General features: G+C 40.2%; 1 protein-coding gene across 1 annotated transcript in view; it reads right to left on the bottom strand.

Annotated features, from left to right (window-relative positions):
* Positions 1–16,101, bottom strand: part of TMEM245 (transmembrane protein 245) — a 71,759-nt gene that overhangs the window by 25,659 nt on the left and 29,999 nt on the right. The window contains exons 12-13 of the mRNA XM_009885452.1: positions 14,114–14,245; positions 4,996–5,118 (exon numbers count right to left, since the gene is read on the bottom strand). Coding sequence (XP_009883754.1) covers positions 4,996–5,118; positions 14,114–14,245 — 255 coding nt within the window. The remainder of the gene's footprint in view (positions 1–4,995; positions 5,119–14,113; positions 14,246–16,101) is intronic.

The raw sequence follows: 16,101 nt of genomic DNA, 5'->3' as shown, positions 1-16,101 counted from the left end.
AACAGCTCCACTGGATCTTGTTTTACTAGGACAGCCTCAGTTAACTTCAGAAAAACCTTTTGAAAAGAATACTGCAGCCAGGGAACGAGCAAATTAACTGCAGCAAACAGGCAAAGCTTGATTCCCTGTGGTATAAGAAACATCCAGGGCTGACTTGAAGCAGGCTATGAATAAGAGCTGGGGATTAGTTCAAATGGCAACACGCACAGGCCCTGTACTGACTGGAAAAGCTGTTCTTCCCCAGTGCTTACAGAAGAAACTTGCTTTCTTAGGGAGTAACAGCACACCAACATACACATACCCACCTGAACTGTAAAAGCCACGGTGACAGCTGGGGATGAACAGCAATGGAATAAAATGGTGTTAAACTGAACTACAAGCTAGGAGAACATACAAACCTAACTCAGTTGCTGTTAAGACAAGGTGCATGTAACCACAGCACCATACAAAATCAACTGCATTTTAGATTATCTGCATTTTGGGAAATTAACAAATTTGCTGTAGCTCAATAGGTACAGAAATGCAAAAAAAACAGTAGTCACAGAATACAAGAATTTGTTATCAAGTGGCTTGCTGACTCTTCAAATGAGTAGAATAGCCTCAATAGCACATTCAGCAGCAAAAAGAAATGTCCTACCTGATGTCAACTGGAGTCTGAAAGTTTTTAGACCACTTTTACATTACCTAAATTGTTTCCTAAGCAACAATTCAAGATCCTGCTGATGACTATAAGGAATTAATGAAAGATAATAAGATCTTTCCATTGTTAAACAATTGATGGATTAATATTACTTGCTGTATAATTTGTTCTGTAGCCCAAAACATTAAATAGTCTAATTGGGGGGGCAGGAGGGGGATAGACTGAATTCAAGGAGAAAGCTATGGGTAAATAATCCGTACTAAAATGGTAAGTCAGGATTTCCACATATGCCAAGAAACACATGACTTAATTGTTTGTGTGTCAGGTCCATAGACTTGGGAAATATTTTTGTATCTGCCTTTCATACTTAATTTTCTGCCCAAAAGCTTTGTTCTTGGCTTTTTTTCCTTTTTTTTTTTTCCCCCCCCTTTCTTTGTTTGTTTGTTTACAGTATCAAAAATTTACCTATTCCCTGCAGGACTGTAGATGCCCATCAGCCAAATGGAGCTTTTCCGATCTTTGTAACAGAGTATCAGCAGAGTGTGTGTGTGCGCACATGCATGTGTGAGTGTAAGTGTGTGCATATATATACACTCACAAAGACATATATATACATCCATACGAATGTATATGCTGATAGGAACTTATATGCAGAAGTGAAATAGAAGGGGCACTCGTGTAACTAATGATCAGTTTTCAAACATCTGTTAAGGATCTGAATACAGTCTTACTGGATCATGGATGGATATGCTGCAGAGATTACTTCCTAATGACTGTTTTGATGGAAGATCTATTTTTCAAAACAGAGGTTCTGAACACAGTGCCTATTATTTCTATGTTTTGAAGCACAATTTTTTAAACCATTTATCAAAATAAAATGGACTATTTTAATTTTTTGTTAAGATGAGTAAAACTGGACTGGAATGTAATCAGTTGAAAAGCTAACCACTTCGGGAATTATCTTGTTGGAAAATTTAAATTAGTTTGTGCCACTTCAAACTAGTAAAAAACCTTCTGTAGCAACTAAGAATCCTGAAAAATGAAAAATGTAGGAGTACAGCTAAAGCTGCAGTAGTGCTTCCTTTTAAACACAGCTCTACCTAGGCATAATTTAAAAGAATTCCTTCTGCTTCACATTTAGAAAAAAATACCTCCCTCAATAGCCCATTAAATACATCTTTCGTTAAAACCAAGACATGATATTTTCAAGAGTGTCAGCTTTTTCAGCTTTTTCAGCTGACACTGCTGGCTGGACCATGGCAACGCATAAATTATGCTCAAATGCTGCCTGCCTAGCTTTAGGGTTCAGTCGACTAAAAATGTAAAAATTCCATTCCAACATGCATTAAAAAAGGGGAGATGGGGACAGGATATTGGGCCACGTAGCAGTCAAAGATGCAGCAACTCAACTAGAACAATCAAGAACTCTGAAACTGTTCGCCTTCACATTCAAAATGAACTCTATACAAAAGCTCTTTCTCCTTAATGGAGAATAGTGAGAGTTTTCCCAGGAAACCATGAACTTTTTAATTCAAGACTTTCCAAAAGGAAGAAGAAAACAGCTCATGCTGAAATCTCAGCTCAAAGAAAGAAAAAAATTGTTAAAGATATCAACCCTTGGAAAGCGAATTATTGAACAAAAAAAAAAAATAAAAATCTCACTACAGCAAAAGATGTAAGTATGCCTTGAGATCCCAGAAGAACAAGAACTGATAAGGTTACTTCTGGTCTTCTCCTCCTTACTTGGAGGGTTTGTTTCTTTATCTCTGAAGGAAGGAATGTGAGTAACAGGTAAATCTAACAATGACATAATACCAACTAGGATTCAGCAACAATGCACATCACAACAGTTAAGAAAGCTGCAGTGATTTATCCTAGGGTCACATCTGGATTTTTCTCTGTTTATTGCATTAAGCAGTTCCAGCAGGGGAAAGAAAAAAAAGCATAAGGAAAAAGAAGCATTTATTTTATTTCTACATGGGCTCCACAACAGTTTAGCTAAATTATCCTAAAAAGTACTTTAAGGCTCAACTAAATTATCAAAACAACTAGCATTTTCATTTACTTATTGCCCCAAATAACAGACTGTATTAATTTTTATTTAGTGCAGGCTATTTACTGAATAACCTAAATTTAAAGTCCTTTCTCTTTCAGTTATAAGCTGCTAAAAAAACCACACTAAACACTATTAAAACAAGATCTATTAAGTTACCTTTTTGTGTTTTAAGAAAATCTGTTTAGTTTTTGTAGCAAGAACCTTTGCGAAAGACACTCAAAGAGGAGAAACCATACCTCTGAATAGACAAAACAGCTTATGAATTGTACAGTGCAAACAAGACTAAGTTATAGCACTCTCCCACAGCATTTAACAGCATTAGTAACCACTCTTCAGGTAGGCATGTGAATTGTAAATGCTTTCAACAGAGGTAGTTCATACAGTCACAGGAACACCAACACTTACACACTACATTTTCTGTGCTTCGAAATGGAGGCAAGCATAACCCTTTACCCTGGCATATCTGAAGTAGAGTTAACAGGACATAAAGTTGTTCAGTGACTTTTTGCCTTATTTCTTAAAAGTTGAAGTATTTCTAATTTATCAGTTCTGCTGTTTGCATTTCAAAAGCTACTGTTATCAAGCATCTACAGAAAGAGCCAATACATGGATTAAAATAAGTATTCCCTATGTATGTAAGATCACTAGAAGTGCAAAATGGAAGCTCATGAACAAATCCAAGAAACCAAGAGTGCAGGACTGATGCGTTTTGGTGGGGAAAGCTTTATATGATCATTTTTAAGTAACATGTTCAACCTGCAACAGAAGTAGAGGAAACAGAATAGCCTTTAGGGCATCTGATCTTTAAAAGAATTCCAACACAGCAGTATCCTCACTAGCTCTGCTAAACCAGCTGACTGCACAGCGCTCCAGCAAGGGGTGGGACCCTGCTGACAGACAAATAACGGAAGATCATGCAGCAGGGCAACAGCGTGTAATGAACTTGGTATAAGCCATTAGCCATCTAGAGCTAAATTTTGTGCCTGAGCAATGAGTATATCGAACCCATATGCAATTATTATCCAAATTTGTCATTTTTAAGTAACTTGTAAGACACTATTTTCAATGTGTCATCACAAAGGAAGAAAAGAAATGAAATATTCCCTTGCAATCTTTTCTTCACCATCTCAAAGATAACTAGAGAACAACAAAATTAAGCGGCAGTGATTTTCTTCGATTTAAGACAACCATTCCATTAAGTCTCACTGTGAACTGTTCTTTCTTAAATTTTGAAGAGAACCCACACAGCTGCCTTGAAATGCTGTTAAACATTATTTCAATTTTGCAGCTTTGCCTACAAGGACCTTCCTCCTGAGCAAGTATCAATGAAGGCAATGAAGTTAAACTGGCAAAACACTTCGCTTTCTAACAAATGTTTCTGAATCCTGAACCAAAACCCAGGACACAGTTTTTGGTCAAGCTTCCAAGATCAGTATTTGTTTAGTTAAAACAGGGAAAAGTCCCAGGCCATTGTCTGAGATCAAGATGATCACAAGCTTTCAGCTCTGTTCCAGCTATTACAGGTTGTTTCAGGAGATTTTTATTTTAAGTAATAGCTGTCACAGCAAATGAGAAGAAAGAAGTTACGTCTACCATTATAAATTACTCCACACAGCCGTGGCATTTAGAAACAAAAGAAACTATAAACATCTACCTCACATAATACACTAAAAATTAATACATCCTTTAAAAAACCCCACCTTTAATAGAAAGGTTTCAGAGACTACTACTTAGTATAGGCTATAATATTAATAAGAATTAACTTCTCATAGGAAGCATTCTGCAATTAAGAGCTCACAGAGGTTAAATAAAAACAACACAATAACCCCTTCATACATATTTGCTGAAGACACATCATTAAAAAAGGGGAACATGAAGGAATCCTTGTGAAATAAATACTTTTGCTTACGTTTCCCTGTAACAATTCCTCCCCTCTTCCGAGAGCATCGGCTTGTTTAAGGATATGGTTGTAAGGACATGCCTTTAGATTTCAGTAGTTTTACAGGATATCACAAGTTACAGCTCAGTATCTTCAAGGCCAGAAACAAGAATTTTCCATTAATAGAATGGCAGGAAGACTGCCAGCTCCTAGATGTGGAAGTTACACAAGCCTTGCCCTTTGCCTAGAATGCCCCCCAAACAACAGATTTTAAAGTTGCAAAACCTTAAAAGAATTTTGGTATTAGATAAGGTTAGAAGATATTTTCAATGCTTTAGGTTTGATTTTTCATTGCTACAACATGTGCAATTAGGTTTCTTCAGTAAAAGGGACCACGTAAACCAATGACATACTACTTACCACTGAAAGCACAAAATTGAGAAGAGCTGTCCCACTATGGAAGAGGATTGTCACTAATGTTGTAACTGTAGTAAATAAGAGGCTCACATTGCGACTCATCACTATCCACAGAGACTCCAGGATCTGGAAAAGGAGTGGGAAGCAAAGACAAAGTCAGGCACCGGATGGTATTAGCTAGAACAGAGAACTGCTTACAGAGTGACTCATCTCCATCAAGCCATACAAAGAAGACTTTAAAAAAAAAAAGAAATCATCTTCCTTCACTCCTAAATTACAGCAGGTAATACCAAGTGAAAACGTCCGCTTTACCAAAGACAAGTTCCTAGGTAGATGGTTACAAGGTTCTAGAATTTTTCTCCCAATGCTCAAAATTATTTCATTATGTAAAACTGCAAAAAATCTAGATGCAGTGACACTTGTTTATTGTGATTAACATCACCATCAACTGAAAGCAGATCTTGTCTTGGGAGAGAAAACTCATCTTTTCAAAAGGAGAAATGGTAAAACATGAAGAACAATTACTACTTTAATAAATTTGTTTTAGAAATATTTTATGTTAATGAGATGCATAATTCTTATAATATCTGCAGACAACTAGTCAAGTTGTGATTTTGGGTAGGGATGGACGCATCAGTCACACAATTACAGAAAATAAATAAACCAATGCCAGACAATCTATTAAATTTTTACTGGCTTGGGGAACTGATTGCTTATTAGTTACAGATAGTAAACAGTAGTTTTGAGACGTGTCTTTAAACATAGAATACCCACTACAGCCAAATTAGTTTATGTATGGATGCAGACACAGCAATCTGAATACGGCAGCAACTTCATAAGACACTAAGGACATAAAGGCATGGCACGGCACAGCACATGGAGGCATCCTAAATGCAATGTACAGTAGTGTCATCACAAATATTTCATTCAGAAGGAATACAGTGAGAATGTATTGGCCAAAGTGATTCAAACATACAGAAGCAGCAAGGTTACAAAGAAAAAGCCATACCTTCTTTTGTACTAATATAACCGGATAAACAAACCATTAGCACAAAGTGTGCTGTTAATGAAAGTTGGTCTAGCAACATTTTGTTTTAAAGATTAAAACTGGTTTGACTTATCAGTCTTCTAAATACTAGTCACAGCAATTGTTATTTCCCTCCCTTGCACACCGGCACGTGCAACACATCAGCTGAGCTGATATTGGTGAGCAGTTCAGAAGGAGAGAGGCTTGTTCCATCTGCCACAAGGGACCGTACATCTGGTGGGGGCTGGGAAAGTTTCCTTCAAAATAGTATGTTCCTCCAGTATAGGTTGTATTTGTTTAACACTGTCCCTAGAAGCCTTAGCTTAAGGAGCTGATAACCTGGAATATACAACTGCAGTTAGTCTGAACGCAGTCATCAGATGGTTCAATCAATATCGGGAATGGTTATCCTAGAAGAACACCCTTGTTAGGTAGAGTCATTGATCGGAACTGTGAAACTAGTTATCACAAGCATTTGCTTTAGAGTAAGTGTGGATAGTGCCTTCCCTTCAGCTTTGGTATGTCTTACAAAAGCAAGCGCATCTTTTAGGACTCATCTCCAGCTGCAGAGTAAGTTCCTCTTTATGCATATGTACCATTAAAATTTCAAGACATACACTTCTCATCACTAGGATGAGAAGACAGACATAGTAGCCATTAATCATTACTGGATACAGGATCAGAAAGTGCTCAAATACTTCACTAACTGTCACAAAATCAAAAAAACTTGTACCTACACCTAAGAGTTCATAATGCCATTTGATACCGAGAGCATAGAACAGCTGAGTTAGTCTCAGTTACTATGCATAAACAATTTATAATACTTTGCCAGCTGAGAACAGTTCTCCAAAACACAAAGTGTGAATACTTATACAATAATGATACTTTTAATATTACTGTTATTAAATAACCGAAGAACACACCTCTTTCCCCAAAACACTGCTTCGTAAGTAGCCTTAAGAGATCAGTGTTTCAAAAAAAGCTATGAAGCTGGAAAGAATTCAGAACTCCCTTATGCATCACACTGTGATATGTCACCATCAGCATCAGTTGCTGTGCCTTTCCAATCCGTCACAGGCAAGAAATCAAAATTGCATTTAATGCTCTTAGCCATCTAAGGTGTCTCATTGGCCACTTAAACTGGCCAACACCCGAAAGCAAGGTTTAAAAGGCACTTCAGCAAAACAAGTTATTTGCTGAGAACTTCAAGTCAACAAACTTCTGGAAGCCAGGGGATTCTCAGGGTCAGAGAAAACATTAGGATACGTGGTAACTCAGTGATGTATTTGAGAAACTGACTTGATTAGGAACACACAGATCAGTCATGCTAGAGGTACAGACGAGAAAAACCTAACTGAGCTGATGCTTGCTGTGTACATCTTAATGTAAGGTCTTCTGTCTTCCTGTCTAGGAAATCTCTGAATGAGATACCGGCTGCTGGTGTAATGATGAATATTCTCGTGCAAGAAGCAAAAAGATCAATTTAAGGAGACATTAGCAATGTCTCATATACCATCAAAGGAGTTCTGAGTGATCATTCACAGATCTAGTCAGCTGCAATTTACTTTTTCAAGGTTTCAAGGCTTCGAGACATGGAGGAACAGGGTATGAATGAAAAAGCAGGTGAGTGGAGAAGGAACGAGGCTTTTTTACGATTCAGAAATTAAATCTTAATAGTCCTGCATATTTCATTCAACTGAAAAACTATGTTAGAATGGAGCGCAGGGTGCAAAATTCAAGGCATTAATGAGGATGCATTCCAGTTCTCTCCCCAAACTAAGAATAGGGTGAAATAAACCCCACTTTGAAAACACATCACTGGATAAACTGGTTTGTAACACTACTGCTTTTACAGAATACTGGAAGAATCTGAAGCTGAAAGGCAACAGTGCTCCTAACACCAAAGCTTTGAGAAAAAAGCAAACTGATGATTTGGAAAAGCTTATCTTCATATTAAATCTTCAGGCAATTTACATGTTTATAGAGTGAATTACTTTAAAATAATTAAGGTCTGTCTACATCAAACTAGAGCTAAGTACAACTGCTATAATGAATAGCACATTTTGAGGGGGGTACAGAAGTCTTCTGTGCTTTATCTGATACCCATAGTTAAAGTACTGAATTGCTGCATATTGTTATAAACTAAATGAATGCCAGGAACTCCCCAGCACAGTTATACCAGTGTTTTAATTATATGCTTTCAAATCTCATATGAAAGTTTCTTCCACTACAGGAAAAGCCTGAAGTGAAACACTTTCATCTGTCTTCTTTTAATGTTTTTCTGACAACAAATGCTCCTTCTCTTACTAAAGAGGATGAACGCTTCCCTATGATTTCCATCAATGGAAAAGAGCTTATCTGCTTGTGATTGCAATATGACACTGTCAAAGAGCTGTATTTTCAGAGCTCATCTGTACTACTCTGAAATATTTCAGAAAGCCTCTATCTATGCGTAAGCATTTATTATGTAAAAGCAGTGTAATCTTATTCTTTTCCAAAGATGGATGAAATCTCCCTATAGCTGCATATACACACACGCACACACTTCTTTACAGTTATCTCATTGTCTTTAAATGGTTTGTGTTTTAAAAAACTGTCAGAGCAGTTTTGGGACTGTACCGTGTCTTGCTATATTCTTAAGAATTGCAGGTTAGCATCGATTTCAAGTGTCCAAATGCATAAAATCATAGAATAGTTTGGGTTGGAAGGGACTTTTAAAGGTCATCCCCTGCAAAGTCCACCCCCCCTGCAATGAGCAGGAACACCTTCCACTACATCAGGTTTCTCAGAGCCCCATCCAACCTGGCCTTGAATGTTTCCAGGAATGGTGCATCTACCACCTCTCCGAGTGACCTGCACCACCCCCATTGTAAAAAATTTCTTCCTTCTATCTTGTCTAAAAGTTTAAAGCCATTGTCTTGTCCTATTGCAACTGCCCTGCTAAAAAGTTTGTCCCCATCTTACTTATAAACCCCCTTTAAGTACTAGAAGGCCGCAATAAGGTCTCCCCGAAGCCTTCTCCAGGCTGAACAACTCCAACTGTCTCAGCCTGTCCTCACAGGAGAGGTGCTCCATCCCTCTGATGATCTTCGTAGCCCTCCTCTGGATCTGCTCCAACAGGTCCATGCCCTTATGCTGTGAAGCCTATCAGCCAATTCCCTCAGGACTCTGTGATGCATCTCATCAGGTCCAATAGACTTCTGTATGTTCAGGTTCCTCAGGTGGTCACGAATCTGATCTTCTCTTACAGTGGGAGGGACTTTGCTCCCTCAGTCCCTGCTTTGCTGCCCATCCACTCGAAAGGTGTTGGTAGAGAGACTGCCAGTGAAGACTGAGGCAAAAAAGTTGTTGAGTACCTCAGCCTTCTCCTCATCCATTGTTACCAGTTTGCCAGTTTTGCTCATCAGGGAGGGTATGCTTTCTTTCACCTTCCTATTCAGGCTGACATACCCGAGGAAGCCCTTATTATTATTCTTTGCATACCTTGCCATGTTCAGCTCCAGCTGTGCCTTTGCTTTCCTGACACCATCCCCACAACCAGACAGCATCCCTATACTCTTCCCAGGGCACCTGTCCCTGCTTCTGCTGCCTGTGCATCTCCTTCTTGCCCTTCAGCCATGCTAGTCTCTCACCTTCCTTTCCTGATTTCTTACACCTGGGGATTGAGAGCTCTTGCGCTCTATGGAAAGCATCCTGGAAGATCTACCAGTTCTGCCTGTTCCCTTGTCCCCGAGAGCAGCTTCCCAAGGGCTCCTATTGACTAACTCCTTGAAGAGCTGGCAGTTTGCTTTCCTGAAATTCAGGGTCCTGACTTTACCCTTCACCTGATCCCTCAGGACTGCGAACTCCACCAGTGCATGATCACTTAAGCCCAGGCTGCCTCCAGTCTTGATGTCACCAATTAGCTCACTTGCACCGGTGACCATCAGGTCCAGCATCATATGTCCTCTGATAGGGCTGTCTATTAACTGGCTTTAGAAGTTATCCACAATGCACTCCAGGAGTCTCCTGGACTGCCTACAGCTTGCCATGCTACTTTTGCAGCAGACGTCGGGGTGGCTGAAGTCCCCCAGCAGGACAAGAGCCTTTGAGCACAACGCCTCCTGCAGCTGGAGTAAGAAGGCTTCGTCAATAGGCTCACCTTGATCAGGTGGCCTGTAGTAGCCACCAACCACAAGGTTCCCTTTGTTGCCTCAGTCTCTTATTCTTACCCATAGGATTTCAACCTGCTCATGGCTATTCTTCAGAGAGCTCTTCACACACTATCCATTTCTTGATTTAGAGGGCAATGCCTCCGCCCCTCCTTCCTTGCCTGTCCCTTCTGAACAGCCTGTAGCCGTCAATAGTCACACTCCAGTCATCGGATTAATCACAACAAGTTTCAGAAATGGCAACTAGGTCATAGCTTTCTAGCAGCACGGTGGCTTCCAGCTCCTCCTGTTTGTTGCCCATGCTGTGTGCATTGGTGTAGAGGCACTTCAGCTGGGCTGTTGGCCGTGTCACCTTCTTAGAGGAACACCCCTTAATTGCTTTGGGGTATTTCACTGGTGTTGCCTTGTTGGCTCCTATTACCTTAGGAGCCCCTGGCTCATCTCTGTAAGACTTCAAGTGTGCTGCACTGTAGCCATTATGTCTCAGATCAACAGGCTGAGAGCCCTCACTAGCATACCGTCCCTCTAACCTTGGATGTCATCCCACAGCTTGCCACACGCACGCCTGATACTATCCCCCTCCCTCTTCAAGCCTAGTTTAAAGCTCTGTCAATGAGCCCCCCTAGCTTGTAACCAAAGACCCTCTTGCCCCTTTGAGAAAGGTGAACCCCATCTGATGCCAGTAAGCCTGGTGCCATGTAGGCTATGCCATTACCGAAAACCTTGAAAATGTGGTGGTGATGTGTATTAATAGATCAGGCCAGTCTGGTTCTTCCAATGTTGCTGCCTGCAACTGGAAGGAGAGAGGAAGAAACGACCTGTGCCTCAGATTCCCCTACCAATTGTTTCAAGGCCCTGAAGTTTCCTTTGATCCCCTTTGGACTATACGTTGCAGCATCCTTCCCTAAGAGGAGGGTCTGTCTGGCATATTGGACCCTATGTTCCCCTCAGAAGGGAGTCACCTACTACTATAAGCCGTCTTTTCTTCCTTGTGGAGGTGGTTGTGATACAGGGGGTAGGCCTTTCTGACCTTGGCAGCACCTCTGGTGTAGATAGACCGTCATCCACATCATCATCCATTGGCTGGCCTTCCACATCCAGAGCCTTGTACCTGTTGTACAGAGGCACTGGGGAAGGCAAGGTGGGTGTTTGCCTGCCACCCCCAAGCATGGTCTTGCCTCCATTCACTCCTTTCCTTTAAGCTACTGTTTTCAGCCTGGCAGGGAGAAAATACAGGATCCCTTTGATCTTGGGTTTATTCTGGTGGCTGTTCCCATTTCTGTCTCAGGGAGGGCAGAGTATGGTTCCATCAATCTACCTCTTTCCCAGACTCCCTGATGATCCTTAATCTTTCTACTTCCTCTCGTAGCTCTGCCACCAGGCTGAGCAGATTGTCCACCTGGTCACACCTCACACATCTGTTGTCACTACTGCCATCCATTACCAGCGAAAGGCTCTGGCACTGCCTGCAGCCCTCAATCTGGATAGCTGCATGTTTTCATGGGAGCTGTGTTCTGGCGAGTGCAGAGGACATGGCTTTCCGCCAAGTGGATACCATAGCTAAACTTCTTCCAAGAAGGTGATGACCACCAACTGAACTCACCCCTTGAGCTGGTAGGGTGACTACATCCTTCCTGCATGCCCTTCCACACAAGCTGTCGCACTGGGCTGTGGCTGATGTGCCACACTGTGTTTGCCTGCTCTGGTCACAGCACCCCTGGTCGCTTGTGCTCCTCAGGGTGCTTTTTATAGGTGTGTGGGGTGCTGCAGCTGCCCTGGCAATGCCCAGGCCTCGCCACCATCTCCCACAAGAGCTGCCAGCTCCTGTCAGGTCTCTCCATTGCCCTGGCACCCTCCTACCTCAGGAAACCCACTGTGTGCTGAGATCTGCCACTCCACTGCAGGTCAGGACAGCTCCTGAGCAGATCCCCTCCGTGACTGACTGCAGAAACATCCTACAGTTTTGAAATACAGCTAACCTATTTAAACCCCGCCACCACCACCCCTTCAATCCCCACCATACACAACATACTCAACCAAAAAAAAAAAAATCCCATCCAAAGTCCCACAAAACACGAAAAAAAGGCCAAAAAACCCCACAAACCCAATACAAACAAAATCCACCCAAAAGGAAAAAGAAACCCACAAACCAACCCCCCTCAAAAGCACCCACATAATGCAAAATATTCATCTTCCCAATTCAGTATGCATTCTAATAACTCATTATTCCTCTTCAAAATACCAAGAGAAAGATTTTCATGCTCTGATAAAAACGTAAATCCCAAATACAGTAAGCTTCCATGGTATCCTATTCTTATTTTCATCATCTCCAAGTTTTAATGACCTACACAAGCACAGAAATCAGATTTTCATGAATTTTCGTTTGAAATATTGGTGTCAGTAATATTTATGCAATGCACTGTGGATGAGCAAGCCAGCAAAGAAAATGCTGCCCAGTAAGGATGTGAAATCAGGATTTAAAGCTATATACTACGCTGACTGGTTTACAGTCTGTCTGCAAGGACGTGAGTGTATGGAGAAAAAGGACAGGTGTTTCCCCACAGCTGATGAGTAATGAGTTCATGGAAATAAACAGGAAAACAAGTCAACTGCTGGCACTTTTTTTCCTGAACTTCTAAACCAGATTTTAGAAGTAAAGCAAAGCATGCTAGCTAGATGAAAATTTTAGTATTAATGTATTTCAGCCTTAAATATTCATTCTCTTTACACTATTTCCTGCATTATTCTAGCCTATTTAGTTTACTGAAGCAGACTTATCATGGTTTCTGAGCACTGTGCAGCAATGCTGTAATATGACATGGCTAGCACTTACTATGTAGTTTTTCTCCTCATCTCCCTCCTGCCTTGAAGGAAACTTCATATTGATTTTAAATGATACATTGTGCATTTTCATAACTCTGCCTCAAGCATATATGGTCAACGTTGAGAAAGAATTAAGCAAATTTCACTATTAACCGAAAAAAGGTTCACTGCAATAAAGTTTCTCTCAACTTGTTCTTGACTCACATCTTCTTCTATGATAGAAACTGTAACAATTTAAGCAGCAGTTGAGGGAAGACAGAAAAAGCACACATGCCCATCAGTCTAAACCAAGAACTGTCTCAAGGCAAATACTAGCTTTAATTGCATCCACGGAAACATTATGCTGCGAGTTAGGTATAAATAATATTCTTCCAAAATGGATAAATAGTAACCTGAAGATGTGTTTGTGACAATAGCTTAAGTCAAAGATGAACTATATTAGGGGTTGACTCTGTATATTAAGCATTTCAGACTTAACATCAGTTTTTTAGAGAAATGTAGTTGCTTCAGTTGGGATTGCTTTCAATGCTTTTTCTTTTTCTACCCATGAGGTGAAAGGTCCAGTGCATTAATTCAGGAATTCACATAGTGTAAAATATTAATTTCATTCTCCACAGAACTTTCATAAAAGAAGAGAGAAATAAGCTGCTTTCAACCGAATGAATAATAATTCAAGGGGAAAAAAAAAAGTAAGACTACAAAAAAAATTTAAAAAAAATTGTTTTCACAACCTTTTGGTCAATAGTTTCCTCAATTATAACCTAGACAAATTTCTCCCTTTTTTATGAAGAAAAGACTACATAAAATAAAGCATTTAAAACCAACTTGCAGGTGACACACGTGATCCTACATTAAGAATCTCTCTCGCAAAAAGTCTGGGGAGCTAGTATTAACGAAGATGCTGACATTAGGAAAGCTTCTTCACCACGACCAGTTCTGTTTGTAGCATGGTTATATCCTAAGTAGGCTTACAGTAATTGCTTAGGTAATTTTAAGTAACATTAACAGTGTTGCTATATTTTCCATGTACTTGAATCTATAACCTTAGTGGTAGTCCAAGGAGGAATTGTTATCAGTTAAAAATGAGACCAATTTGGTAATAAGGGCAAAAAATACATACCGAAAGAAATGTTTCAATGTTATCATGAACAAATGATGCAACATCTTGCCAGTCCAGAATATCACCAAGCCAGCTGTTTTGACGGTTTATGTGCCATTTGTGTCCTTTGTGTCTTCCAGAATGTGTTATATTCTTAAAAAGAGAGACAAAGACATAAAAAAAACAGACATTTGAATTGCTTACAGATAGGAGAAAGCCAAAGATTAGTGTTTTCTTAACAAGGAATAGATCCAACATGTATCTACTGAAAGCTGCTTTAATTGGCATCCTCAAAAATAGCTGTTAAGTATTCTGTACACTGGAAAAATTGAAATCTGGCAGAAAACCATTGTTACTTATCCCATATAATTACAGTTCTGTATATTGTACCGATTCACCTCAGTTAAACATTAGCTTTACTGTTTGACCGATACAATAGTATCTATCTTGCTCTTTATGAAAGCACACAAGAGGTAATGATTTTAGCCACCGCCTACGTAATTTACTGTTTACAACATACAATTTCTCCCAGTACAACCCACAATGGAAAATACAAGCAGAAGCCAAAACAAGTAGTTTTCTCACAATCAGTGTCTACCTCTCCACTGGCAACATTCAGTCATGCAAAAGCTAAAAGCTAAACTGGAAGCATGGAGGACCTGCTGGAGCGTGTCCAGAGGAGAGCCACAAGGATGATCCGAGGGCTGGAGCACCTCTCCTATGAGGAGAGGCTGAGAGAGTTGGGGCTGTTCAGCCTGGAGAAGAGAAGGCTCCGGGGAGATCTTATTGTGGCCTTCCAGTACCTAAAGGGGGCCTACAGGAGAGCTGGGGAAGGACTTTTTACTACAGCATGTAGTGACAGGATGAGGGGGAATGGATATAAACTGGAAGAGGGCAGGTTTAGATTAAACATTAGGAAGTTTTTCACTTTGAGGGTGGTGAGGCACTGGAACAGGTTGCCCAGAGAGGTTGTTGAGGCCCCATCCCTGGAGGTGTTCAAGGCCAGGCTGGACGTGGCCTTGGGCAACCTGGTCTAGTGGGAGGTGTCCCTGCCCATGGCAGGGAGGTTGGAACTCGATGCTCTTCAAGGTCATTTCCAACCTAAACCATTCTATGATTCTCTGATTCTATGATTTCTTCTGACTACACAGCTTTGTAACTCCAACACAGCAAAACAGGAAATGGCCATAACCACAACAGCTAGTTCCTTAAGTGGCTTCACCCTAATTAGGAAGTTGCCTATTGTCCAACTGAATCACACCATCTAGCATGAGACTATTTGACTCAGTCTGGGACTGTGACAAGTGTTTCAGAGAAGGATGCCAAAATTCTACTGCAAGCAAGTCTAAGCAAACCCATTGACTACAACAGATCTTATCCTAATCTTTAATAACAAGAGACTTCTAAAGTTCTCAACTCTGGTGTTTATATAAGTGTCCCATTACCTCCGTTAGAATATTCCAAAAACTTTTAACCTCACCAGAACACATTCAAAACGACAGCATCTTTCCTGGCATACATGGCAGGTAGTTTTTCAACTGGTGTCCCTGCACTGATTTCCCCAAGAGCATTACATTTTCTGCTTATTAATAATTCTCCCTAGATGCATTGTTACACTTGATGATACACAATTAGCAACACTCTTTAACAATCCAGAGCAACACAGAGATCTTTCTTCTGAGCTTGTAGTTTATTTAGAGCAGAAATATGTGAGTAGTCAAAAATCTCCCTCCAACAGGCCTTCTGCATTTGTAAACTGTATCAAGAACCTATTTTCTGTTCACCTAGATCTACTTTCAAAGACAGCTCTCAAAATTAACCAGCAGAATTAGGTATCATTTGCAAATTTTATAACTTTGTTATTAATACACATTTCACGTTCATTGTTATTGAGCGACTATACTGCTGTAGCACCTAAGGCCTCAGGTATTAATAAATAAAGGATTCCAAGAAATTGTCAACTGGTTCCTCTTCAACAAATTCACTAGCTCTTAAAAAAAAAAAAAAAA

The sequence above is a fragment of the Charadrius vociferus genome, unplaced genomic scaffold, assembly GCF_000708025.1.
Source record: "Charadrius vociferus isolate BGI_N301 unplaced genomic scaffold, ASM70802v2 scaffold174, whole genome shotgun sequence".
In the NCBI taxonomy this organism is placed as follows: Eukaryota; Metazoa; Chordata; class Aves; order Charadriiformes; family Charadriidae; genus Charadrius; species Charadrius vociferus.
Note: the sequence above shows the minus strand (reverse complement) of the source record. Positions and strands in the feature narration are given on the sequence as shown.